The sequence below is a fragment of the Stenella coeruleoalba genome (assembly GCF_951394435.1).
Source record: "Stenella coeruleoalba genome assembly, chromosome: 10".
Classification (NCBI taxonomy): Eukaryota; Metazoa; Chordata; class Mammalia; order Artiodactyla; family Delphinidae; genus Stenella; species Stenella coeruleoalba.
Window position 1 is genome coordinate 351,676 of NC_137156.1, and position 26,100 is coordinate 377,775.

The 26,100-nt window shown below is 41.1% G+C and overlaps 1 protein-coding gene across 6 annotated transcripts in view; it reads right to left on the reverse strand.

Annotated features, from left to right (window-relative positions):
• The window catches only part of EXOC2 (exocyst complex component 2), a 157,393-nt gene that overhangs the window by 33,554 nt on the left and 97,739 nt on the right, over window positions 1-26,100 (reverse strand). For 5 of the 6 annotated variants that reach the window (XM_079932892.1, XM_079932891.1, XM_079932890.1 and 2 more), the window contains 8 exons: window positions 25,905-26,026; window positions 24,741-24,802; window positions 18,445-18,525; window positions 18,119-18,178; window positions 17,376-17,437; window positions 15,573-15,639; window positions 11,699-11,815; window positions 1,453-1,594 (listed from right to left, as the gene is read on the reverse strand). In XM_079932892.1, coding sequence (XP_079789018.1) covers window positions 1,453-1,594; window positions 11,699-11,815; window positions 15,573-15,639; window positions 17,376-17,437; window positions 18,119-18,178; window positions 18,445-18,525; window positions 24,741-24,802; window positions 25,905-26,026 — 713 coding nt within the window. The remainder of the gene's footprint in view (window positions 1-1,452; window positions 1,595-11,698; window positions 11,816-15,572; window positions 15,640-17,375; window positions 17,438-18,118; window positions 18,179-18,444; window positions 18,526-24,740; window positions 24,803-25,904; window positions 26,027-26,100) is intronic. The other variant, XM_079932889.1, reaches the window with a different exon arrangement.

The following is a 26,100-nucleotide window of genomic DNA, read 5'->3' on the forward strand; positions in this document are numbered from 1 at the left end:
GAAATACATCTATTACGTTCGTGTACTGAAGAGTTACAAGAGAGATTAAAAGGACCCGAAAACAACCCCTGAGCGGAGCAGGGCCTGAGGACAAAAGTACACATGAGGGAGGATTACCGTCTAAGCAAAGGGAAGGACCTGGGGGAGGATGTGGGAAGTCTGGGCCACAAGAGGCCCAGTGTGCTGGAAGCAGCTGGAGGGGCCGCAGGGGGCGGGTGCCGGACTCAGTGCTGCCCGCTCTGTGGATTTTACCGCGAGTGAGCAGGAAGATGCCGCAAAAATTTTAAGCAAGTTACTGACAGGCTCTGACTTAAACTGTAAAAGGATATATTTGGGATGTGAACTGTAATCCAGTTTGGACACAGAAAAACATGGGTACACAAGAGTCCTGGCATTGCAGGAAAAAGATCAATTATGGTCAGCGGTAAGCAGAAGGCTCGTATGTCTATAATGATGGTGATTTCAGGAATTAAATACCTGCAGTCACATAAAATATTACTGATTTAATGATTCTGGCTCTTAGCTTAGAATTTTGGCATCACTGTATCGTTACCCCTAATATGAAAAATAACAATAAAAACCAAAGGTATTAAAGAGTAAACAATGTTATCACCATCTAATAAAAGCATCACACAACAAAAATGACAGGTGATCACAACAGTTAGTTGAAAGAACGAAGGTAACAACCTGCAAGCAGGTCACTGGTACAGCCACACTCGCCTCGAAGAACCGATGTCTAATATGAACAGAACCATTTCCACATCACGCTACATCGACATAACGATGTTAGTAGGTTGCTTGGCTTTATGTATTCTACAGTACTTCATACAAAGAAACAACTATTTGATCAATCAAAAAGTTTATTTCATTCAACAAGCAATAGTTAGTTCTAAAATATATATTATGAAGTGATTTAAGTGACTTTCATTTGATGTCAAAACGATAATACTGGAACTGTCAGTCATCTTTCTCCAGTTTAATGTTCTTTGTTAAATTATTATAATAATCTTACTCCCATACGTTTTCCTTGTATCTTTCACCTTTTTGGCATCAGTAACTGGGTCTTCCATAGAAGTGACCAAACGTCTTAAGTAAATTTTTTGATGAAGGTTGCAAGGTCATTGCATAAAACTGTCACTCACAGTCTATTATTTCTATGAAGTAAAGAAATATCATAGGAAGCAAGTGTACGTTACTGAGATGATCACACATTATGAGGTGTAATTAATTATTCTCTGGAATTTAAGAATATCTTTAACCATTTTAAGTACTAATAACCCCAGGCTACCAAAAAGTGGGTAAGCTAATAAAAATTTAAATCAACCCCTCAGTAAACATGAAAAAAAAAAAGGGAATAAACAGAAAAGCATCTTCAGCCTGTATTGAGAAAAGGAAATCCATATTTACCCCTCTGGATGCATCTGGAGACTTCAGTAACTTCAAACCACCCACCTGTCGGGGGCAGGCAGTCCTTCCAGTCGAAGTAGCCTGCGTAAATTCCAGGTTCTAAGGAGCCAACGATGGGGTCTGCCTTCAATTCAATGTAGTTTTCAAAGAGTCTTTGGTCCAACTCTTTCAGTGAGGCCATGCTAACCTATAAACACAAAGAAGAGTAATTATGAGCTGTCTGCTTGAGGGTGAAGAAAAAAGTAAAACAATTTAAATAAATACTTCAGTAGATTTTAACAGTTTTTACCAACTTCTTACAAAAAGGCAAGATTTTTATTTTACTTTCAGTAATAAAGACCACTCTAGTGCAGCTGTGTAACAAGATAAGAATTAGTCCTCTGTATAGACCAGGGGCCGTCTTCACAAGAAGGTCAGCCCGCATGAACTAGTTCTTGCTGGAAGAGCGGGTCAGTGTCAGCCCCGTGCGTCCATGCCTGGTCTCACCACCACCCAGGGGCCAAGGACTTGCAGAGGGGGTGGGCTGAGCCCTCAACATGGGAGGAGTGAGAATCTGGGGAGTGCAGGGTCGGGGCTGGCACTAGACTGTACTAGAGGTTGTAGACCATACAATACAGCATGAAAAGATACCAGGAAAAAAGAGCACAACTGTCCTTTCAATGCATACTATAAAGCTATCATAGTATACGTATAATTATAGTAATAATGAACACAATGTAATACTCAGTAAGAGACAGATCATCTCGCTGAAGATAACAGTTAAAACTACAAAGCCTCTGGGAAAAAGAAATTCAGGACATTGGAGCAGGTAAAGATTTTGACAGGATATGAAAGACACTAAACATTTTGAAAAGTAGATAAACCTCATCAAAATTTAAAATTTCTACTCAAAGAATATATATCTGACAAAGATATACACAGATTTCTAACATCACTAATAGAAAGGTAAACAACCCAATTAACAAATGAACAAGTGAAATGAACAGGCACTTCTAAAGACGGTACCTGAATATGAACAGCTAAATGCATAAGAAAGATGCTTAACATCACTGTTTATCAGGGAATGCCAACAAAAGCCAGGAGACGGGCTAAAATAAAACAGAATGTGAAGTGGTAGTGAGCAAGTGGGGCACCTGGACACTCACACGTTGCTGGCTGAGTGTAAAGGATATCCCCACTTGGGAATAGTCAGAGGTTCTATCAACTTATTCCATGACCAGCAATTCCACTTCTAGGTATATATGTAAAATAAGAGAGTACAAATGTCCACAGAAAGGCTTTTACAGCAGTGCCCACAGCAACTTTATTCATAAAGACCTGAAACTGGAAACAACCCAAAGCCCATTACCAAGAATGAGTAAGCAAAATATGTTACCTAAACTCTGCAATAAAAGAAACAGATTAGTAACAGACACACAATTTGGCTGAATCTCAGAAATGATTAGGTCTGAGCAAAAGCAGCCAGACACGGGAGGCTACAAACTGTACGGCTCCACTTCACATGAAGTTCAAGAAAAGGAGAAACTAACCTGTGCAGACAGAAGTCAGACAGCGGTGAGAGGGGTGCCCATGCAGCTGTCCCACTGCATGGGACTTGGCACAAGGAGAACATTTTATATTTTGATCTGGGTGGTGGGTACTGTGCAAAAAGTCACCAATCTAATACACTAAAGACTTATATGTTTTACTGTATATAAGGTATATCTCAATTTAAGAAAAAAGGTTGAAAATAAATGTACGCACAGATAGGTACCAGACAAATGAAACAAAGAGAATCAACGATACTCACCTCATAAATTTTTTTGTGAAGATTAGAAATGATAATTTATGAGCCTTGTGTAGCACATCTAAAATACATAATAAATGCTAGCAGCTATGATTATCATTTTTCAAATGCCCTGTTCATACCATCTGAGAAGCACAGATGTCAGCTGAGTTCACCTGACCCTATTATGCAAGGATGGGGTCTATCACGAACCCACCGCCTGAGAGTGATGGATGAAAGTTACGTGAAAAAAAACTCTGTTAGGAAGGAAACCACAGTCCAGTAGGGCAGACAGACAAGAAAACACACGAAAGACAATGTTCACGGAATGTGGCTGATAAGGAAGCAGAGAGAGCAAGAGTGACCAGGGCACTGCTAAGGGGCTGAAAAGCTTCTCAGGGAAGGTGGGGCCTGACGGCTTCCAGGCCAGCCGTCTCTAATGGAAAAGGGGAAAAAAGGGTGCTAATTCAACAGTTATGTAATTAGAAATAGGTTTTCTCACACAGGTTTGAGCTGTGCAGGTCCACGGATATGTGGATTTTTTTCGGTAGTAAATACTACCATACTGTACGAACCCACAGACGGGGAGGGTGGATACGGAGGGCTGACTCTAAGTTACACGACTGGGTGGAGGGTCAGCACCCTAACCCCAGCGCATACGTAGTTCAAGGCCAACTGTAGTTCAACAACCAGTAATAACATGGAGAAATACAGAGCGTGTTAGGAGGCAGCATTTTAGAGGCTTGTGATGATCTACCAGCTCTCTCTTCGGCAGCAACGTGCAGGTCAAGGTGATCTGATGTCACATGTGGTCACGGGGGGCACGTCCAGGAACAAAACGCAGATGGCAGATGCCCTGCTTCCCCGGTGTCTACACAAGGGTCTGTAGCTCACTCAAATAGTTAACGAAACGTAAAATCATCTCATTGTTGTGATTTAATGTTTCCAACTTAAATTTTCTGGTTTACTATTTTAAAAACTTTTTGGAAGGAATACTTCTAAGACAAATAAGTTTCTGAGAAAGAAAAAAACAGTAGGAAAAAAGCCCTGTTATTTTCATTTCAAAGATGACAGAAAGAGTGCATTTAACTGAGCCAGCTCTACAGAAATAAACTCGTCAAACTATAATCAGAGTCTCTATGCAAGTGAATCTGGATTACTACTTTCAGTCAAATTAATATATTTTTAATTCTTTACAAACAGATGGCTGGACAGTGAACTGACATTCCTTCATGTTACTGAACCATAACTTGTCAAATGTGGACAAAATAAATGCCAAGTAAATAGTTAATTTTAAAAAATAAACCTTTAATCCCTAGTAGAGGTGGCACTATTAAATCAAAAGAGCAAACTGTGATAAAGCAGGACATCCTGTCACTCTGACACAGAAGGACCACCTAGGACTTGCTGTCGGGAGCCACTTCTCCTCATCTTCCTTCTGCCGTGGTTCTAACCTGTGACTGATTATGATCTATATATTCCCCAACTGTTGGTTTTCTGTGAATTTTTATAATCAAGTTAACCAGCTCACATCCCATTAATCAGGCTTCACCTGACTGCAAAAATCCCTCTCCATTTACTTGACTATAGCCTGCAGCTGACTTGGTCACCTACGCAGAACCATCTGAGGGCCACTGGAAAGCACTTTACCGCCACCATCTCCTACACTGGTATAATGTTTCAAAGTGTACTACTCCAGAGTAAGTTAATTGTTTTCCCTGACTTAGTAACAAAAACCAAAAAGAGTTTCTGGGAATGAAAAACAACTTTAATAAAATGTCAACAGACAGCAAATTTCAGCAAGATTAGACATAACAGAAGCAGCAGTGGATGAGGAGAGAGATCTGAAGAAATATTCCTAACCATTACAGAGTATTTAAAGATGAGGGAAAAAACATGAAAGAAGAAGGTAAGAGACATGGAGAATATAAGGTCTGATATGATCCAACAGGAATTCTTGAAGGGAGAAAAGAGTGAACAGGGGAGAATTTTTTTTTTTTTTTTGCGGTACGCGGGCCTCTGATTGTTGTGGCCTCTCCCATTGCGGAGCACAGGCTCCAGACGCGCAGGCTCAGCCCAGCCACTCCACGCCATGTGGGATGTTCCCAGACCGGGGCACGAACCCATGTCCCCTGCATCGGCAGGCAGACTCTCAACCACTGCGCCACCAGGGAAGCCCAAGGGGAGAATTTTTGATGAGGTGATGGCTGAGAATTTTCCAGGACTGCTTAAAAGTATCAATCAGAGTCAAGGCAAAAAGGCAAAAAGGCAAAAAAAAAAAAAGTCATACCAAGAGACACATCATAGTTGAACTACAGAATGCTAGAGGTGAAGAAAATATCTAAAAAGTAGCCAAAGAGAGACTGTACTACATCTTTCTCAGTAATGGACAGATTAAAGACCACACAAACAAACAAAAGGAACAGATATGAACAATTCACACCTTGGGTCTAACAGACGCAAACGGAACCTGGTATTCAAAACTGAAGGACAGTCTTTTCAAGCAAGGTAGAATATTTAAGAAAACCCACCATGTATCACCTGCAAAGCAAGTTTCAACAAAGTTAAAAATATGATATTCTGACATCAGAACACTTAAGTCAGAAATCTCTAACAAAGAAAAAACTAACTCCCAATATGGAAACTAGCTGCTCCCTCAATTTGGAAATTTAAAATCACACCTCTACATACTGATGTGTCAAAGGAAAACACACAACTAAAATTGGAACATATAAACTGGACAATCAGAACACCATGCGTTAGCATGCGGCACGCCACTAGAGAGAGGGAAATTCATAGCCTTAAATGTTCATATGAAAAAGGAGAAAGGTTTGGAATCAGTGAGCTGTGTAGACAAAACAAGTAAGCTCAGCACCCAAGTTACTGCCTCAGAAAACAAGGATGCGAAGAGAGATCAGTGAAGACAGAGGTTGGCTCTTGAAAAGATTCTGGCAAAGCTGATCGAAAAAAAGACTAAAATATTAAGCATGCAACATTAAGTATAAAAGGGGGTCATAACTGTAGATGCAGTTGAGATTGCAAGAATATGGAACTATTATAAAACGATTTTATGCCAATACATTTGAAAATTTAGGCAAAATGGACAAAGTCCAAGAAAAACACAGATGACCCAAATTAACAAGAGGAAACGGAAAGCCTGAATGGTTCTTTAACCATTAAAGAAAATGAACCAGTCATTAAAAACTGTCTCACAAAGAAAATACAGCCCCAGAAAGTTTTACCAGAATTCTTCTAAGTATTCAGATAACGAATACTGTAATTCCAACTCTATATAAACTCTCAGAAGAAGAAAAAAGGAGACACTCTAACTTATTTTACAAATTAGCATAACCTACATGCAGCAACATGGATAAACCTCAAAAACAGTACTGAGTAGAAAGAGGAGTCACAGAAAAATGCACGCCTGTGATCCCACTGATGCTATTTAAAACTCAGAAACAGGTAACAGTAAACAACGTGTTAATCAGGAACCACAAAATGCAGAAGTGACTCTACAAGGGGAGGGAGGTGATGCAAATGTGCACCGAGGGTCCTGATCACGACACTGCATTTCTTCAGCTGCAATTTCTTCTAATTCACATCTACACAAGAGCTATTCCTCTGTAGGGATAAAACATTTCATATAGAAATATTTGAAAAGAACTCAGTCGAGAAAAGAAGCAAACCAACATTAAAGTAGTCACAATGTGAGGTGTCAAATGCGACTCCAGCATCTGAAGGAAGCACCACAAGAAGAGCAGAGGACCTCGCCCGTGCGCGCTTTGGGGGAACAGGACAGGGCCATGCCACAGGAGGCTCTCTGTGGGACGAGACACCTGCATCTGAGACGGGAGTTGCAGGATGGTGCAGAGCGAAGGGACTTAGGGCACAGAGCGCCAGGGAGCGAGGCTCCTGCGAAAGCACAGTGGTCGGCTGATGAAGGGCCGTGCCTGAGCAGGAAGAGCCAACCAGGTGGAGACAGGTTCAGAGGACGCTCATCAGCCGTCCCGAGAGATGGAGGCCAGAACACCCCCAGGGCCCAGCTGGCCGCCTGAGACAAGGACACACAGAAAGGGGCTGGCATGAAGGCGGAGGGCCATTTTGGTTTGGACACAATGACCTGATATACCAGGGGAACTTCCAGCGAAGACATCTCGTAGGAAACAGATCCGAAGCCTAGAAACGGCCTGCAGGTTAAAGATCACGGGCACCACTGACAAAGGGACGGAGGGAGTAGACGAGAAGAGACTGAGGAGGGCCCGGAGCGCCCGCATGAGGACGGAAATGGGAAGAGGGGTGGGGTAAAAGACAACTCCAGTGGTTGAATTTTATCTGCCAGGGTTCAAGGTTTTGACTTCGGAACCCACATCCTGTGCCCAAGTGGTGAATCAATGGTTTTACTCACTTATGCCCTGCACATCCCCAACTTTCCAAACAGACTTTGAGCTTCTCTCTCATCTCTGAAACAACATCTATGTGAAAAAACAGCAGCACTACGTACAACGGCCAAGACTTGAAAGCATCCAAGTGCCCACTGAAAGATGAATGGAGAAAGATGTGGTCTCTGTATACAATGGAATACTACTCAGCCATAAAAAGAATGAAATTCTGCCATTTGCAGCAACACAGATGGACCTGGAGGGCATTATGCTTAGTGAAATAAGTCAGACAAATACCGGATGGTATCACTTATATGTGGAATCTAAAAAAAGACAACAAACTAGTGACTGAAGCAAAAAAGAAACAGACTCACAGATACAGAGAACAAACTAGTGGTTACCAGTGGTAGAGGGGAGGTACAAACTACTGGGTGTAAGATAGCCTCAAGTATATACTGTACAACATGGGGAATAGAGCCAATATTTTGTAATAACTGTAAATGGAGTTTGACTTTTAAAAGTTGTATTAAAAAACAAAGTTTTAACTAGAATAAATAAAAACAGCAGCAAAAAAAGAGAATTATATACAATTAAGCTAAAAATAATCAAATATGTAAAATATGGTACCCATGGTTCAAGTGACTCAAAAACCTTTAAAACTGATTGCTGTAAAGGACCTTCCCTGGACATATTTAAAAAAAACAAAAACAAAACACCTGTCCTTTCTCCACCTCCATGTTGGAATACCTGAAAGAGATTTAGGGGCTTCAAATAAAACCTCAATCAAGCATTTCATGCCAGACTTTAATGGCCATTATGACTACATTCCTGAGTCGGTCAAAAATCTGCAATTATCCAAACTCTAAATTAGATAATTCCTTTTAAAAGACTGGCACAGGTTAAAATATATGTAAAAAAAAAATTCCTTGGAATTATGTAATTACAGCTACCGCAATAAAATTACAAGCTAAGGTTTATTAAGCATATAGCTCTGGTTTTCCTTTCTCAAAGGTCTCAAAGAGTTAAGGATTTGTGGTTAACCTGGGGTGCACACTTAGAACGCAAAATTCTGTAAACAGTCAATGAGCATATGAAAAAGTGTTAACCTACCAAGCAGAGAAAGGCATGCAGATGAAAATACCATGAAAGAGTATGTTTACCTATCAAATTAGAAACTATAATCGGCGATGATGGCCAAATGTGGTGAGACCGGCTTCTGGAAAGCAATCTGGCAAACCCCACCAGGAGTCTTTGGAGTTGTACTCCCAGTTGTAAGAATCCACTGTGAGGAAGTAAGAAATGTGACCAAAGACTATCTTCCCCTCTCAGTAACAACAATGAAAATAACCAGCAGGAAAAAAGTTAAAATAATAAAAATTAGAAAATGGTACATCTGCACCAACAAATATAAAGCCATAAAACTCATCTTTACAAAAATAGTTAATAAAAATGGAAAAGTGCTCACAACAGAAGAGCCGATAGAAAAAGATACATTCAAGGTAAACAGAATTGGGGAAAATGTTTCATATTTTTTTTATAACATATATACACACAGGTATACGGTATATATAAGACACTAAATTATTATATATACTAAAATAAGACAGTGTTCATCTTTGGCGCATTTAGATGATTTAAAAATTTTTTTAGATTTTCAGTATTTCTCTTTTTAAAAAATGATAATTAGGTCTTACTTTTATAATAAAGAAAAAAAATGCGTGACTGGAAAAACACTTCCAAGACTTGAGGAAAACTCAAAGGCGCTGGCCCTGCACGTGGAAACACACAGAGTACTCAAGGGCTGGCACCTGCTGTACGGGCTCCAAACAGCACATCCACTGAAGGCCTACAATGGGGCCTATTTTAAAGGACGTAACTTGTAGGGAAAGAGGAGTTGATACTCTGATCTGATAAATTTAATGTTTATTATTTAATGTTGTTTCATCAAGTCCGAAATGATGTACATTAGCCAACCGGCTTCATGTCCTATTCCTTTGGTGTGCTTCCATGGAAACAACTTTGTTCCTTATCTTAATATATGTATGGTGCTTGGCCAGAAAGCATTCTGGATTTAGCACGAGAAAACTTAATTTTGAGTCCTGCTTTGCTCTGCTGTTTACAGGTCAAGGCATTAACCTCTCCGAGCATTTTTCTGCATGAAAAAAATGGAGTTAATAATACTTTCCTTGATTACTTCACAGAGCTGTTTTCATCAAATAAAACTGTGTATAAAAATCATTCTAGCTTTAAAGGATGAGTGATGATTAAATTTTAATAAACGCCTAACAAGCGTGATTATGCACGTACTGTTCCTATGTAAAAATTAATTCTACTCTTGAAGATGGAGACTGAGACAAAGGGGACTGAAGAGGCTGGCCATTTCTGTGCCGCTCCTGGTAGAGCTCCTGGCGGAGCAAGAAAGCAGAAGGAACTATGCCTGGAGGACCCCTGGCAAAGTCCCCACCTGCAGCCTGAAGGAGACCTGAGAGAGGTGGGGCCCATCTGGTAGAAGCACACCAGGCAGAGGCCCTCGGTGAGCACTTCCCTCTGAGAGCAGAGCAGAGCCAGAGAACAGATAACCAATGTTCATGGGACCCACGTGCCCTGGGATTGTTCTAGGATCTGGGCCTCCCGAGCTATCTGTCATTTGAGAAAGGAACCGTGAAAAACAGTGGCAGTTGGCAACTTTTATACCTTAATTCAAGAAATATATTTTACTTGATTGTCATCATGAAATTAATGAATTCACTCATAAAAAACAGAATCGGCACAAACACTATAAATCTAGTTTACTGTCTATTCCTTTAATACTCAACTGAATGATTTCAAAATATTCAATTCCAAATTCTGAGTGCCCAAAATAGCCCACCCCTGATCCTGCATATCACCTTGTCTCAGAACAATCTGGACAAAGGCTGGGAAGGACATCAAAGCCCATCTGCATGTCAATTTCATTCTTCTTCCTAATGATACAAACTGAACCTAACAGATAATTCCCACTCATAACTCTGTAAAAACCTAAAAATCTCCCTGCTTGTTATATGCAGTTCCTAATCACTTCATATATTTTTAAAATGGTAAAAGATTTCTTCAATAATAATGTTAGTGTCATTATTGTTACTGCATAAAAATAAAATGCCCACTTTCTACAAATACTAACTTTCTACTGAAAGAGAGCACCTTGCAGTTCTCAACACAAAAATTTCTGGAAATAAACTCGACATTTGGCCCTAAAGTCTTAAGTCACAACATTTCTCATCAGGATGATTAATCTTTACGAAAAGGCAAGAAAACAAGACACAGCCACCCACTCTGACATTTTCAATCTTTGAAAAAAAAATCCCAATCTAGTTCATGAACTGGAACCATCATTTGTAAAAAGTATGCAATCCATCAAGAGCACTTTTTGATTATAAGATTAACAAGATCACTATCTTTCTTATTCTTTGCACTGAGAAAACTGTACTGACATTAGAAAAGTGGTTCTAGCTTAGTTTTACTTAGAAATCTGATAAACTTTTGTCCAGGAACCAAGCAGCCTTTAATAATAACATGATTACTTCATTTTTTCCTTTTCTGCTTACTTGAAAAGTAGAATCAACAAAGTGTAACACTAAAAAAAACTACTCCATTGATTTATACAGGGCTCATTTTTGTCCACCTTTCTACAGGCAGGACTGAAGAGTGGAGGGTATGTACTTTTCAGGTAAGACAAAGCAACCTAGAGCTGTGCCCGCGTGCAGGAGTGTGTGTGCACGCACGCGTGTGTGCGTGTGCTCTGGCAGGCAAGCAGAAGCAATGCTGTGGCCCCCTGGAGCGGGAGGGAGGAAGAAGAGGTGGCTCTGCAAGCTCAGGGTTTGCTGTCGGCTAGAAGTAAAAGCTTTAACCTAAAACAAGCCAAATCAGAGATGACTCCTAAAGATCTGGCTTTGAAGCCTTTCTTTCCTTCTCCTCCCTCAGTTTTGAAAAGCTCTAACCTTGAGAGGGCTTTGCTCTAGAGAAAGAGGAGAGCATTACCTCAGTGACTCCAGTGAGCTGTGAGGAGGAGGGCCCGGGCGCGGGGAGGAGCGGGGGTGGGGGGCTGAGGAAACAGCTGGGAACGAAGCGGATGACACCACCACTTGTCCATTTAACGCGATCCATTTACCTGTGTTATTTTTTCTATTCCCTGGAAGTTGTGCTTTTCAAAATGTTCTGCGATATTTCGGAAGGTGTGACGTTCTAGGTAGCAGCAATTACTCAGGACTATTAACAGTCTCTGTTCCTAAAACCAATACAAATTTTTAGAAAAATATTTATAGTAACAAATTGAAAGTCTAACAGATAACATTTATCACTTGTTAAATTTAATTATAATCTCTTGGTGTTTAATATCAATATTCAATGCTTTGTTTTTCTTGGTTCCTTCTTTCCAGTAACAGGGAGAAACACAATACAATTCTATAATTCTACTAATTGCTCACTATGACATAACACACTATAGAGCCAAACAATGTTTGACTCAAATTCCTTTTGAAATTTATCAGCTGTATGGAAAAACAGATTGATGCAACACAGTAAACTAGTAAAACAGGATAGCTGCTTTCTTAGGAAAGGGATTCTACTTTATTGGTTATTCCACTTCATACATTTTGCACCCCAAAAAAGCTATAAAAATGGATATTTAAAAATAACTACCAAAAAATGGAGAAACTCTCAGAAAATAATTTCTAAATTTCTTATAACTTGGAAGAGAATTGTAATGCCATCCATAGATGGGCTCCTTCAAACACCAGGCCTTCACAGAATTTCTTATGTAGAAGAGTCTCCCTCTTACGGGGACTCTCCCCCGGTCAGCCATGCAGGGCGCCAGTCTACACTCCCCAGGCTTCCCGCTATTTAAGGTGACTTCTTATCAAAATTACCAGACCCCCCAGGCTGATGAATCAATCATCCTCTCAGAGTTCAGAAGAACTGGCTTTCTAAATACAGTTCTAGGAATGGCACCGTCACTGTTCTTGGGGCTGTCTGAGCACTGTCCCTGCTCCCTCAGGCGTGAGGGCTTCTCTGGAACCACTGTGACTAACTTAGGGCCTTGGTTTAGATCCTTGACTAAAAACTAAGGCAGAACTCCTTCCTAGGAGAAGCTCTCACCCATACTTTGATCACTGCTGTGTACTAATCAGGGTAGCTTAGGTTAATGTCAGGAAGGCAGATGGGAATAACCAGGCCCTGGCAGGTGCACAGACCACAGGGCTAGGCTCACTGAGCCTGGATCACCCAAGAATTCCATTCAGCTCCCCCAAAATGTGTAAAACTTTCCATGTCTTTATTTAAAATTTTACTGTTTAGTTCTGGCAGAGTGTGGCCGATTTGCTGCCTTTTGTGGTCATCAACATACATAATTAAAAGGCCCAGGAATTATTACAGTGCTTTCAAAGCAATGAAAGTTTGTCAGTGGCCTGAATGACTCTATGGACAGGAAGTGGCGGCAAAAAAAAGCCTAAAACAAATGTGCTGTGCGTCTACTCCTCGTCCACGTTCTGTGTTCAAACCGCGTGAGGTGGGCACCAGGAGGTGACACGTGAGGCTGGGGGAGGCCCACACCCCTGCCCACAGCTAACTATCACTGTTATGTGGCCCTTGTAAAGCGTGTGACATAAAGTCACCGTGACGCTTCATCAGCCACTCTGAGCAGTGGCATCCCAAATATCTCAACTGGTCTCTCAGCCCCACGATCAATCCTTAACTACCCTCCAGGCACCGCCTCCCAGCTGCCCACCCCAGCCTGCCACACCTTCTCTGCCCTCTTCATTAATTAACTCTGGTTGATTTTTACCCTTGTAATCTGAATGGTTCTTCCCCCAGAATGGAAAAACTATTTGAGTGATTTGAAGTCTTACTCTTAGTAAGTGTATTTTTTCCTCAAATATAACCAATCACAGGAAACAAAAGTGGGAAGAAAACCTGACAAATAATCAAATTCTTAAAATTGAATGACTCATCAAAAGCTGACAAACAACTCAGATGAATACACATGTTTGAAAATAACAACTCAACCTATCCATGGCAGCGCCTGCAGACTGAGGACTGCACGGCCTTGTGTACTGTTCTGGCTACCCCACAGCATCTCTGTGATGCGGCCATCAGGCCACCCTCCGTGGCATGCCCGAGGTTCTTCTGTCAGTAAGCAGCAGACCAGCAAGCGAACCAGAAACCTAGCCCTCTTTCTTCCCACAAGGTGCCTCTCTGCTGGATAACAGGACAAGACCCTAAGAAGATCTCAATTACCTGGACCAAATCTAACACGGTATCATCCAATGGGGAAAAACACAGGAACTGAATTTGGTTCCAAATCTGGAACAATTTCAGGAGAGTGAAATGGGACAGAGAAGGTCCAGTGACCAGCAGAAGCAAGTGCGAAGCATGCAGGGCTCTGGGTGACAGAGGAGAGGAGGCGAAGGCATGGCTCTGCGGGAGTCCTGGGCTCAGAGCAAGCCGTGTTTGCTCGAGAAGGGAACATGTGAGCACACGGCAGCTGCTCCAAACACTGGAAAGATAGTCACGTAGAAATTAGGCTTGTCCCAAAAGACCCAGAAGAAACGTGGTTGGCCAGACAGGCAGCAAGGCCTTTCTCCACTGAGAAGGATCCTTCCTCGCATGTCCTCTCCCATTCACAGTGGGAGAACAGTTTGAACTCACCACATCGCCCTCCTCAGCTGCCACTCATCCCTGACCCAGCGCAGGCAGCTGCCCCTCGGCCATCCACATGCCCTCCCACGAGGCCTGGCTTCTGTCTGACCTGGCCTGATGCTCTGTCAGTCTGCGATACCGTTAAATATTCCTTTGCTTAAACGCGCTCTCCCACCTGTCCCTGGATTTCCTTCTCTGATTCTTCCTTCTCAGGGAACTTCCAGGCTCTCTGCCTCAGGCCTTCCCTTAAATACTGGCACCCTCAATATTATTTTTATATATTTGGCCCTCCTCTCCTCCTACTGTTTTCCCTAGTATTCTCATCCACTCCCAGGCCTTACACTGCTGACTCACAAATCTGTACCTAGATCTCTCTCCTGGGGTCCAATCACCCACTAGACATCCCACCTGAACATTTCTCATTCAACACATCTGGTCCCAAACTGAATTTTTAATCTTTCTTTAGAAACCATTTCCTTCCTGAATTCTCTTCATGAACAGTACTGTTATCTACCTAGTCACCCAAGTAATTAAAACTACAATAGCTTTTAAAAAAAAATTACTTTGATTAAACCCTATTTTTCCTAATATAACAAATCCTTATTTAGGAATTCAAACTTATAATAACTGTAGAAATTATATATGGCAGGAAATTTAGTTCACATGTTTTCTTTCTTGACAGGTACATACACATACACACACATCATTCAAGCTAATGACAAACCAGAGAGGGTTGTTTTTTTTGTTTGTTTGTTTTTTAGGATAGCTGGAGTTTGAATTTCAACAGCTGAATTCACATACAGGATAAAGTATATGTGTGAATCATTGCTAAACACATGCATATGTTTAAAATATATGTGTGTTTATAGAAAAGGTGATTTGGTTTTGGTTTTGCCACGGAATTTTGTGTTCAAATAAAATGCTATTAGGGAACTTAACAACAACAACAACAACAACAAAAAAAAAAAATAGAGAAAAGCAGAGCTTCTCTGTTTAAAGAGGGAAAATGGGGAGAAACGGTGCCTGTCCTTTGCCTGCTCTCCAGTTTTCAAGCACCAGGGTACCACACTCAGGATCTCCACACAATGCAGAGAGGAGACGGAGCTACTTAAGCTGCAACTTCAGCTAAAAGATTTTTAAGTGTGGAATATTTACAAAATTATATTTTTACTAAAACTTTCACAAAATAAAACACAGCTCCAAAGTAAGAGTAGCATGCTACAGCAGTAATGTGGTAACAAAGTATTAATAATTTAGACTGAGTTGTGAAACAGTCATAATGACATGTTTTATAACAAATGACATTTTACTTTCTATTTATCATCTTAATTATCTATGATCTTACTTACAGAAGTCAAACTAAAGTCTTCATGGATACTTCCAAACAAATCAGGAGAAGAAACATCAACGGAGAGACTGAATAGAAAAGTAAGAGAACAAGTTAAAGCACTAAAATTAAAAATGGTAACATAATGTTATATGTCAATTATACCTCAATAAAAAATGCAATGAAACCTATGTAAACCTGACTTTAAAACCTCTTCGTCAAAAATCATATAACTTTCTGTTTTTTAATATTTAACACCTAACAGCTCAAAGTAGACACTGTGGACTATCTATTAACATGGGCCACATAAAATGTGCTTTTGGGGTCTTCCCAATAATTTAATTTCTAGGTACAGACTCTCATAACTGAAATGTTTTTGCCCATCAGAATCTAGAGGGGATTTTTTCAAGCTCACGTTCATAGTAAATGACTTGAGGTGAGCTGAGTTAGGAAATTAGTTAATTTCCTAACAAGTGACCAGACACAGAAAGCTGCAGGGGAGGAAACACCAAAGATCCACTGATTAATTACAGATACAGCAGAATCACAAGTAACACCTTAGCAGGATTCCTTTTCTTTAAATCTAACCAACTGATTTTAGAATTCATATGGAAGACTAAATAGATAAAAATATAAAATAAGTTTAAAATAAAGAAGCAATAAAAGGATAACAATCTGAAAAACATTTAAAAAAAAAACTACTGGGCTTCCCTGGTGGCGCAGTGGTTGAGAGTCCACCTGCCAATGCAGGGGACGCGGGTCCGTGCCCCGGTCCGGGAAGATCCCACATGCCGCGGAGCGGCTAGGCCCGTGAGCCATGGCCGCTGTCCAGAGCCCTGCTCCGCAACAGGAGAGGCCACAGCAGTGAGAAGCCCTCTCAAAAAAAACAAAAACAAAAAGACAAAACTACTGATAATTAAAACAACAAACACTGATAGGAAACATTTGTGAACGAACAGAACCGCAGATAAAGTTCAGAAATACCTTCACTACATATTAGAATTCAATGATGTAAGGCACAGAAATTGTAACAAAACAAGAAGACAAGACTTATTTAATTCAAAACATCAGTAAACTGATTAACAATACAAATTCCTGGTAAATTAATGTGCTAATAAACATATAAAAATCAAAGAAAAACCAGAATAACTAAATATTTATTAGGTCTCAGAGAGATAAGTGTCTTATATACTGAGAGGCAAAAACCATGTAAACATGGAAATAGACAAACATGGAAAAAATTCCAGTTGTCAGTTATAGATTTAAGAGGCATTTATTTCAGTATCATCTGTGTCAGAGAGCAGAAACCTTAGGTACACAGAAGTTACACATGCCAAACAGTCAGAAAAAGTAGGTTTAAAAAAAATCCCAGAGAGCAGCATTATAAAAGAATTATCACATGGATTTGGGAATATCAGGAATAGAGATGTGTCCTCTGGAGTTCAACTAACCTAGAATGGCCCAGACAGTGTCCCTTCAACAGGAGTGCCAGGGTAGCCCCCCGCACCAGAACCACAATAGCTCTCAACGAGGAGTCGCGCATTTTAACTCCCTATTTTATTATTTATAAAGCCTGTTCCTCTGGATAATCAGTAAGCTAACTGCGTGCTCAGTTTGTTCAATGTGCCCCTAGGAAAGGTGAGACAAGTTCAGAAGATGAAGAAATTGTGGAAAGAATACAGGCCAAATATATAAAAATATAATTCATATGACTACTTGCTCTCTCTTACTGGAAGCCCCAGGGTATAAGACCAAATACAGAACAAAAGCCTGTATTTTCAATCCTGGTAAATGCATCGGTGAGGCTACTCTCAGCTCTACTTACTGTGCAGTATCTACATCGGCATCAGGCTTGGTGCTCAACTGTTCCAGACAGCATATAAAAACCTAAGTCAAAAATAAGACGTTTCAGTGGTATGAACGCTTAGATACTAATCTATTTGGACATTAAAGATAATTTTACATAAATAACCAGAAATACAGTGTGTCTCTATTAAGTGGTGTGTATGCATATATACCTTCTGTAGGTGGATAGACTGTATGTCCCATATATAGAGTATACATTCACACACACACAGAAGTATGTAAGCACTGGGAACACACATCCCAACGTATAATGCCAAGTGATAAAAACATTTAAAGCATCTATGTTCTGATCCCATTGTTAAGTTCTTGAATGTATTTTATTTCCTTCCTCTCACTCATTCACTCATGCGTTCAACTGGGTTTATGTGCCCAGAAGGCACTGGTCCCAAAGAACTTGGTGCTCTAGGTACAATGTAAACAACTGTCATGTCATTTAATCTGTGCTCTAACAGATATATACACACAAAGTACTGTGAGAACACAAAAAAGGGGAGCATAATAAAAATGAGTTATTGGGGTACTGCTAAGCAAGGTGGAACTAATCTTACCTTGAACTTATTTACCATAAACTATTATGTTCTCAGACAAGAAGGAAAAAAGAATCCATATTTAATATCTGCTATACACTGATTATGAGTAGGAGGGAAGACTAATAATTTGCATTATTTCAGGCTTCAGGGCATCAGTGCTTTTACAAAGTACCTGCATGATGTTGATGCTTAGTTGGCAAACCTCTTCCTGGGTTTTCGGTTGTTGAAAGACCTGTAAGGAAGAATGAGAATTGTTGTACTTGGCTAAGAAAACTTTTTGTTTATGAAGTTCGATATAAGAAGTTAACATGTGGGAAAGTGTGTCCAGCGTGGGTCACCTGACTCTGAAAGGGGACAGGAATGGAGAGCTGGCCTCGGGCCGAGTGACTGTGGCCTGAGTGACAGGGCAGCAGCTCTGGCATCGCAGTGACCCAAACCTGCAAGGGGAGTCCCCGGCTGCCCGGCCCCCACCGCAGACGGCTGCTCTCAGACACTCACGCTGGCTTCTCCGGGCTTGCACTCCAGGACTTCTCGCAGCGACTGCAGGGAGTGCACCACGCAGCGCTCAAAGTGGCATGGCTGCAGAAGACAAAAGCAACAGGACCTGGGCATGCAGACCCCGAGCAGAAGCAAACTCGGCCCTGATGCCCAGATTTCCAGACGTGAGGAAAGGGATGGAGACACACACAGCCTCCCCGCCACCCGGACCTAGACCTGGCATGTTCTGCACTTGATATTTAAAGACCATGAACCCTGACAGTTGGAAGCACATCTAATTCAATTAGAATAGAAGTTGGGTAGAATGAGAATTTTTCTTCAAAATTCTACTCTCCTGAGAGGCAGATGCCGGGATGAAGCGCAGACGTAACATACTCTGGGACGAGCTCCATCTCCCGGGCCTTCCTCATCTCCCAGGGGACGTTAGTATGATGACCCAGAGGAAGGCCGACCTTTCATTCCAACCATCTCTACGGTCACCTTCTATGCCCATCAAGTCAGAAATGAAACCTGAAAATATGTCCAACAAATGGGCTTCAGGATGAGTCTGAATGAGCCCTAACTACACCTCCTCGTGCCAGGCCCACTCCAGGGGACGGTGACACGTGTTCCCATTACGTGTACATTCTGGGATGGAGTCGACAAAACTGTCACTTCTACAAAAAAAAAGTACAGAAATAAAATAAGTGGACTGCAAAGTAGAGTAGGGGCCATGAAGAGAACAAGCGGGCACTCAGAGGAAAACTGATGGAGGGGTTCTGCCCTAAGCAGGAGAAGCCCCTGAGCCAGTGACAACATCCAAGCTGAGACCAAGGGCAAGCGGGGCCGCCCCCGGACAGAGACAGGAGGGGCCTGGACGTGCCGAGTCACCACCACGGGCCAGAGCCTGGTAGAGCCTGCACGGGGCAGGGCAAGGCTCAGTTCAGCTGAACCAGCTCTGGGCAAAATCTGCTTCAATTACTAAAAGAACTCAGGGAAAAATCGAACAGAAAAAAAGACACACCTGTATACAAACCAAAGAGAGACAAGTTTACTCTCTCACAAAAAGGAATCCAGGCTTAAGGAAAACTAATAGCACCTCAACTTAATGTCATTTTAATACTGCACTTTGGAGCCACCAGAGGGCACCATAAAGAACATGCAAAAGTCTTTAAGTGCAGAGAAAGAAGGTCGGGGGCGGGGGCGGGGGCGGGGGCAGGGGCAGGGATGGATGTGACAGAAAATACCGCCTACAGAAAGTAAAGTCCTGGTAGACACCGGCCTTACGAACCCACCTACCTGCCCCAGAAGGTAGGAAAATCTAAGATGTTACAATAATAACACTGGGAATTCAACCCCAAATCCAATGGCAGGCAGTTCAGTGTTCCTGTGCTGTTTCCTAACTGTCTTGCCTTAGAATGTGAACAGAGAGCCCGGAGAGCACTGCCAGTGGGAAAGGGAGCACATGAGTCTACATAGCTGCGATTTCTTTTTTCTGAAAAGAAAGAACAGGCACTATCTCTGCATTTTGTCAGTGAATCACCCAAGCTGCTGATTATAACATCATATATCATTCCAGTTATTCTGAAAGGAGAAAATTCTCAGAATTATCCAAACTGAAAAAAGGCAGAAAACATTTTCAACTAGAGTAGAAAACAGGATGCTCTCCAACGAGCTGTTTCAGACACTCAGCTGAAAGCACAGTCATGGGGGCAAAGCTCATGTGCATTTCTTTAACTTGATAAGGACTCACAGGGAAAGAAAAACATCCTTATTTCAAACAAACAGGATCAGTACTATGTAAATGCTAAGAAAATGTAAAGTAGTGTATGTAATAGCCTTTGAGACAACTGACTCTCTGTTCAAAACCTGAGAATTTCAGATGTTAGGTAAACACTCAAAGCTGGACCCTGGACATTGCTCTAAGCCTGGATGTACCTTCCCTCTCACGGGAAGTCTGTGCCCACAGCTGACAGCAGGCTCAGCTCCCAGAGGCCTATGGGATTATTAGCACGTTTCTTCAACAACGTCCAATAAGACACACTGGCTGGCACCAAATCACCAGTAAGTGGCTTTAGATCTCTGGCTTGTGCGTCACCAAACACGAGACCAGCTACGCTATGGATACACTACCTTACCATGTTACAAACTTTAAATTTATTAGAAACAAGCCTCTACAGTAACCACTTCGAAGGACTTTCATGGGGGCTTATCTACTACAAACAAACAACCTTAGATGTGGCTGTTGTCTCACACGCACACACTGGGGATCCAGATTTGCAGCCATCACACACGCACACTAGACTGCGTGTACAAAAAACACTAACCTGAAGCCAATACCTATTTTATGACTAAGTTGTTCATATTTTGTCCTTTTTTTTTTTTAAATGAACATAAATCCTTGAAAACAGATGCTCCGTTTTCTCAAATTGAACACACATCTTTTTCTTTGCACAAGATGACCTGAAGCTGGTACTAAGAACCCAGGGTCAGGGCTGTGCTGTCTGCTCTGCCTGGCTTGTTTCATTTGGGGCAGTAATTCAGCAGTGCTGGTCCAGCGATGTCTCTGGCCTGCCATCCAGGCCTGCTGTGATAATTAGGGATGACAGGGGCATAGGATAGAGCTTTGATAATAGTAAGGCTTTACGTACATTTAAGGTATTTTTATCAGAGTGGTCCCAGTATTACAAGTATTAGTTTAATAAATTAAAGTTCTCTGTATGTGTATAAAGCTTTGTATTACAGCTTTTTTCTACAGCATCTCATTTAATCGTAACCAACACCACTGTGAACAAGCATTCTGCTTCTTTAACTAGAGGCAGAGAGGTTAAGTGGCTTCTGAAGATGGCACGGCTACTGAGACAGAACTGAGGACGTAACCAGACCAGACACTGAAGCAGCACAGGGCCTTCCCTCCACACCAGTGCCGCCCAACACAAGTGCAGTGTGAGCCACAAACACACGTCATGTACGTAATCTTAGATTTTCCAGGAACCACAATAAGAAAAGTAAAAGAAAAACCTAAATTTTAGTTTATAACGTGTAATATATCAAAAATTATTTCACCATGTAGTCAATACAGACAGTTGAGATCTTCTTTCTTTGGAGTCTGAAGCTGTGCCAAGTGGCTGCTGTGCTGGGTGGTACCGTCTGCTCTACGCCTCCTTCCTCTAAATACTGGGTGGGCCAAAAAGTGCCTTTGATTTTTAAGTAAAAATACAAGACACATTTTTCATTTTCACCAAGAACTTTACTTAACAATGTATTCGCCCTTTTGTTCCACTACCTTCTGCCATTTTCAGGCAACTTCATAATTCCATCTTCCCAAAACTTTTTATCTTTTTGAGCAAAGAACTGTTCCAGGTGCCTTTCACAGTCTTCCAGGGAATTGAGTTCTTTTCCATTAAGAGAATTACGTAAAGACCGATAAATGAAAATCTGAAGGTGCAATGTCTGGTGAATATGGCAGATGAATCAGAACTTCCCGGCCGAGCTGTAACGGTTTTTGCCTGGTCATCAAAGAAACACGTGGTCTTGCATCATCCTGATAGAAGATTATACGTTTTCTGCTGACTAATTCTGGATGCTTTTCATGGAGTGCTGCTTCCAGTTGGTCTAGCCGGGAGCAGTACTTGTTGGAATTAATCGTTTGGTTTTCTGGAAGGAGCTCATAATAGAGGACTCCCTTCCAATCCCACCACACACACATTACCTTCTTTGGATGAAGACCGGCCTTTGGTGTGGTAGGTGGTGCTTCATTTCACTTGCCCCATGATTTCTTCCATTCCACATTATTGTACAGTATCCATTTTTCATCGCCCATCACAATTTGTTTTAAAAACTGAACGTTTTCATTACGTTTAAGTAGAGACTCGCATGCGGAAATACGGTCAAGAAGGTTTTTCTCGCTTAACTTATGTGGAACCCAGACATCAAAGCAATCCACATAACCAAGCTGGTGCAAATGATTTTCCAACACTTGATTTGGATATTTTGATTTGGATATTTTGAGATATGTCGGCTATCTCCTGCGTGGTATAACACTGATTGTTCTCAATTAATGTCTCCATTTGATCACTGTCAACTTCAACTGGTCTACCCAACTGTGGAGCACTGTCCAGTGAGAAATCTCCAGCACGTAACTTCGCAAACCACTTTAGACATGTTCTATCAGTCACAGCACCTTCTCCATATGCTGCACAAATCTTTTTTTGCATTTTGGTTGTGTTTTTATCTTTCTTGAAATAATAAAGCATAATATGCTGAAAATGTTGCTCTTCTTCTTCCATCTTCAATATTAAAATAGTTACACAAAAATTCACCAATTTAGATAAGTCTTTTTTTTAAATGCACGCTGATATGACAGGTGTCACATACAATCTAACAAAATTGTTTCAAATGAAGTTAAACACAACTAAGTGCTACTAGAGCATCTTACAGAAAAAACCGAACGAACCTTATGGCCAACCCAATATTTAGTTATAGGATAGTTTGTATTTAAACATAAATACTTCTGAAAAATAAACCAAATAAAACAAATTTTTATTAAAATTAAATCCTTTAAAATATAATTACAGGGACCTCCCTGGTGGTGCAGTGGTTAAGAATCCGACTGCCAATGCAGAGGACATGGGTTCGAGCCCTGGTCCAGGAAGATCCCACATGCCGCAGAGCAACTAAGCCCGTGTGCCACAACTACTGAGCCTGCGCTCTAGAGCCTGCGACCCACAACTACTGAGCCCGTGTGCTGCAACTACTGAAGCCCGCGCCCCTAGAGCCCGTGCTCTGCAGCAAGAGAAGCCACCACAATGAGAAGTATTCCCACCGCAATGAAGAGCAGCCCCTGCTCGCCACAACTAGAGAAAGCCCATGTGCAGCACTGAAGACCCAATGCAGCCAAAAATAATAATAAGATTTAAAAATATACATATATAATTATAAGACTTATTAAAAATAAATTCCCCTAATTTCAAGCATGATTTAATTTACAAAAATTTGGAAGTAAGCACTGCTGTTCCAAACACACACTTGTACAGCTTTGTATTAACTTAAGAAAGAACTTTGAACTTTGGAGGAAAAGAATAATTTCAACTTGTCAAAAATTCCCCAACTGAGATTGGGACTGACATATATACACTAATACGTATAAAATGGATAACTAATAAGAACCTGCTGTATAAAAAAATAAATAAAATTCAAAAAAAATCCCCAATTGTCAGAGGAAGGCTGTGGACAAGCACACAAATTCAAGGACATGAAGAAATGTTACAGGGGGTGGTTGCTCCTCAACAACCTGAGCCCCACTACTTTGTAAATGTGAGCAAGTCAGACCGTTTTATTCCACTGTACCTGTCTACTAAGGTAAGGCAGAAACTGTTGGGGCCAGGATTGTGCTCTGCTGAAAAACTACATTTTTTCCAGCCTCCGTTGCAGACAGGGGTAGTAGGCACGTGGATAAATTATGGCCAATTAGATGTAAGCAGAGTTGTCAGTTGTGGCTCCTGGGAAAATGCTGGACTTCCCTGCTGACAGGAATAAGGCTGTGGTGGCTGGAACTGCAGTGGCCATCCCGTGTCATGAGGCCATCCTGAGAGAGGAGCCACACTAAGGGTCACAAAGCAGGAGTCGGAGGAGCCCTGGACACTGCCCGTACTACATGACAAAGCTGCCACACCAGTCCCAACCTCTTTAGTGGGGGAGAAAAAGGAAATGCCCTCTTCTTTAAGCCACTGAATGTTTTAACCTTGCCTGACACCCACATACAGGTTGCTGTGGGATCCATGGGACAGACTCAAAAACACGAGAACTCACAAACTCTAACACTAACACTATTTTCAAGGGGATTCTGAAAATCTCAAAGCCCCATCTGAAAAGATGATTATTCCAGAGCGAACAGACCATGGTTTTAACTGCCCACCTGACCCCTGCATGCGTCTGGAGAAGTTCGCTGTTGCCTGTTTTGCCTTAGGGCCCGGCAACAGCACTGGTTTCCTATCGTGCTTTTCTGAAAAATTCAAATTGCTGGGTAACTTAGAATTACATTAAAAAATGTAACACAACAAAAAATAGTTAAGAGTCACAGGATGAAGAAAGATCACTCTAAAGGGGGATCCACTGTTTTTACTCAGTTTTAAATACCTGTGGTTAGTGTTAAGCAAAAATGACTCTGAGAAGGAAAACTTTAAGAAGTTTGCTTCTGCATTTCCAGAAACGTTTTAGAGTTGCAACAGAGAGCATATGCTCATTATCAAAATAAATCAATTATTTTGAATATAACAGACACTAATGATTAATCACCAAAAAGAATTTAAACTTACTAGGGATGTCAGGCCTTCACTGTCGACAACCCAGTCTTCCTTTTCAGCCAATCTCTTTACTTCTACAGGGAACACAAGTACACGAGCGCGTCTTATTATAATTATCTCACTGAACTTCAGAGAGATAAAAATGCATAAAGGTTATGGTTTTTAATTGTTTTATATAAGTTTGTAAAAAATCAGTGAAAGTAGGGAGAGAATATAATTCTGGTAGACTCAAGGATTTAAGTGTGTATCACTCACTGGATTTTTCTAATACAACATTAATGTAAATAAAATTGTCTACTGTGTAGCCCAATCTGGAGAATGCTGGGCTAGGTTCAGTGACAGCTTCAGACAACAACTTAGTAGTTACTCAGCACTCCTGATAATATTAAACAGGTACAATACAAGACACACGGCATTTCCCCCTGAGATTTCTGATGACCAAAGTGGACTCTCTCTCAGTCCTGTATGCTCCCGATGATGACAACGTGATTCCCACGGAGGGAAGAACACGACCAGTGCACACCTGAGGGCTCAGCCCCGACCCGGGCCAGGGGCCGGTGCTGTGCAGACACAGCCTTCCTACAGCAAAGTCCTTGGGACAGATACCAACGGCTTGTGCCTTTCACAACAATATTCTTGATTGTTTTTGAAAATGTTTAATAACCCAAAAGGCTGCTTTGTAAAGATAACCTTCATTGTTTATGACTATATGCAGAAATCCTGAAAACTCTATAAAAGTATAAAGAAAATGAACACCTATAACTTCTACGGCAAAGAGAAACTGTTTAACAGTCTTTCTTCTGATTTTATGCTGACATTTCTAAATTAAAAATTTTAAATATACATATATATATTTTCAAAATTGGGATCATACTTTTATACACATTTTATATTCGACTTTTTCCACTTAGCATTTTCCATAAGGATGTTCTTATATCCTTAAATATTTTTCAAGTATACCCATCTTAATTTATATATGGTCTGGCATCTCAAAGTAAATAGATTTGAAAAGTTTCAAAAAAGGAAAAAAGTTATCTTGAGCAGCTAAAGACAGTCTGAAATACTCAGATTTCTATCAGAGCATCTTTAATGTTTTTAAGGATTTGGAAGCTGGAAAGAGGTGGCATGTGCAAATAACTGTTGTCTAGCCAATGTCATCAGTTTTTCTCAACATACCTTCCGCTGTGTGCTGCAGTGTGACCACCACACAACGCACTCGAAGGTCCAAGACGAGGTCCTGGATCGTCTGTAACAGGTCATTAGGAATCTCAAGGGCAGTCAAGGATTCGTAAGTAAGCCTGTAGAACAAACACAGCAAAACAAATGTCAGCAGAGCAGGATCTGGAAGCAATTCCAGACATCATTTTGGCCA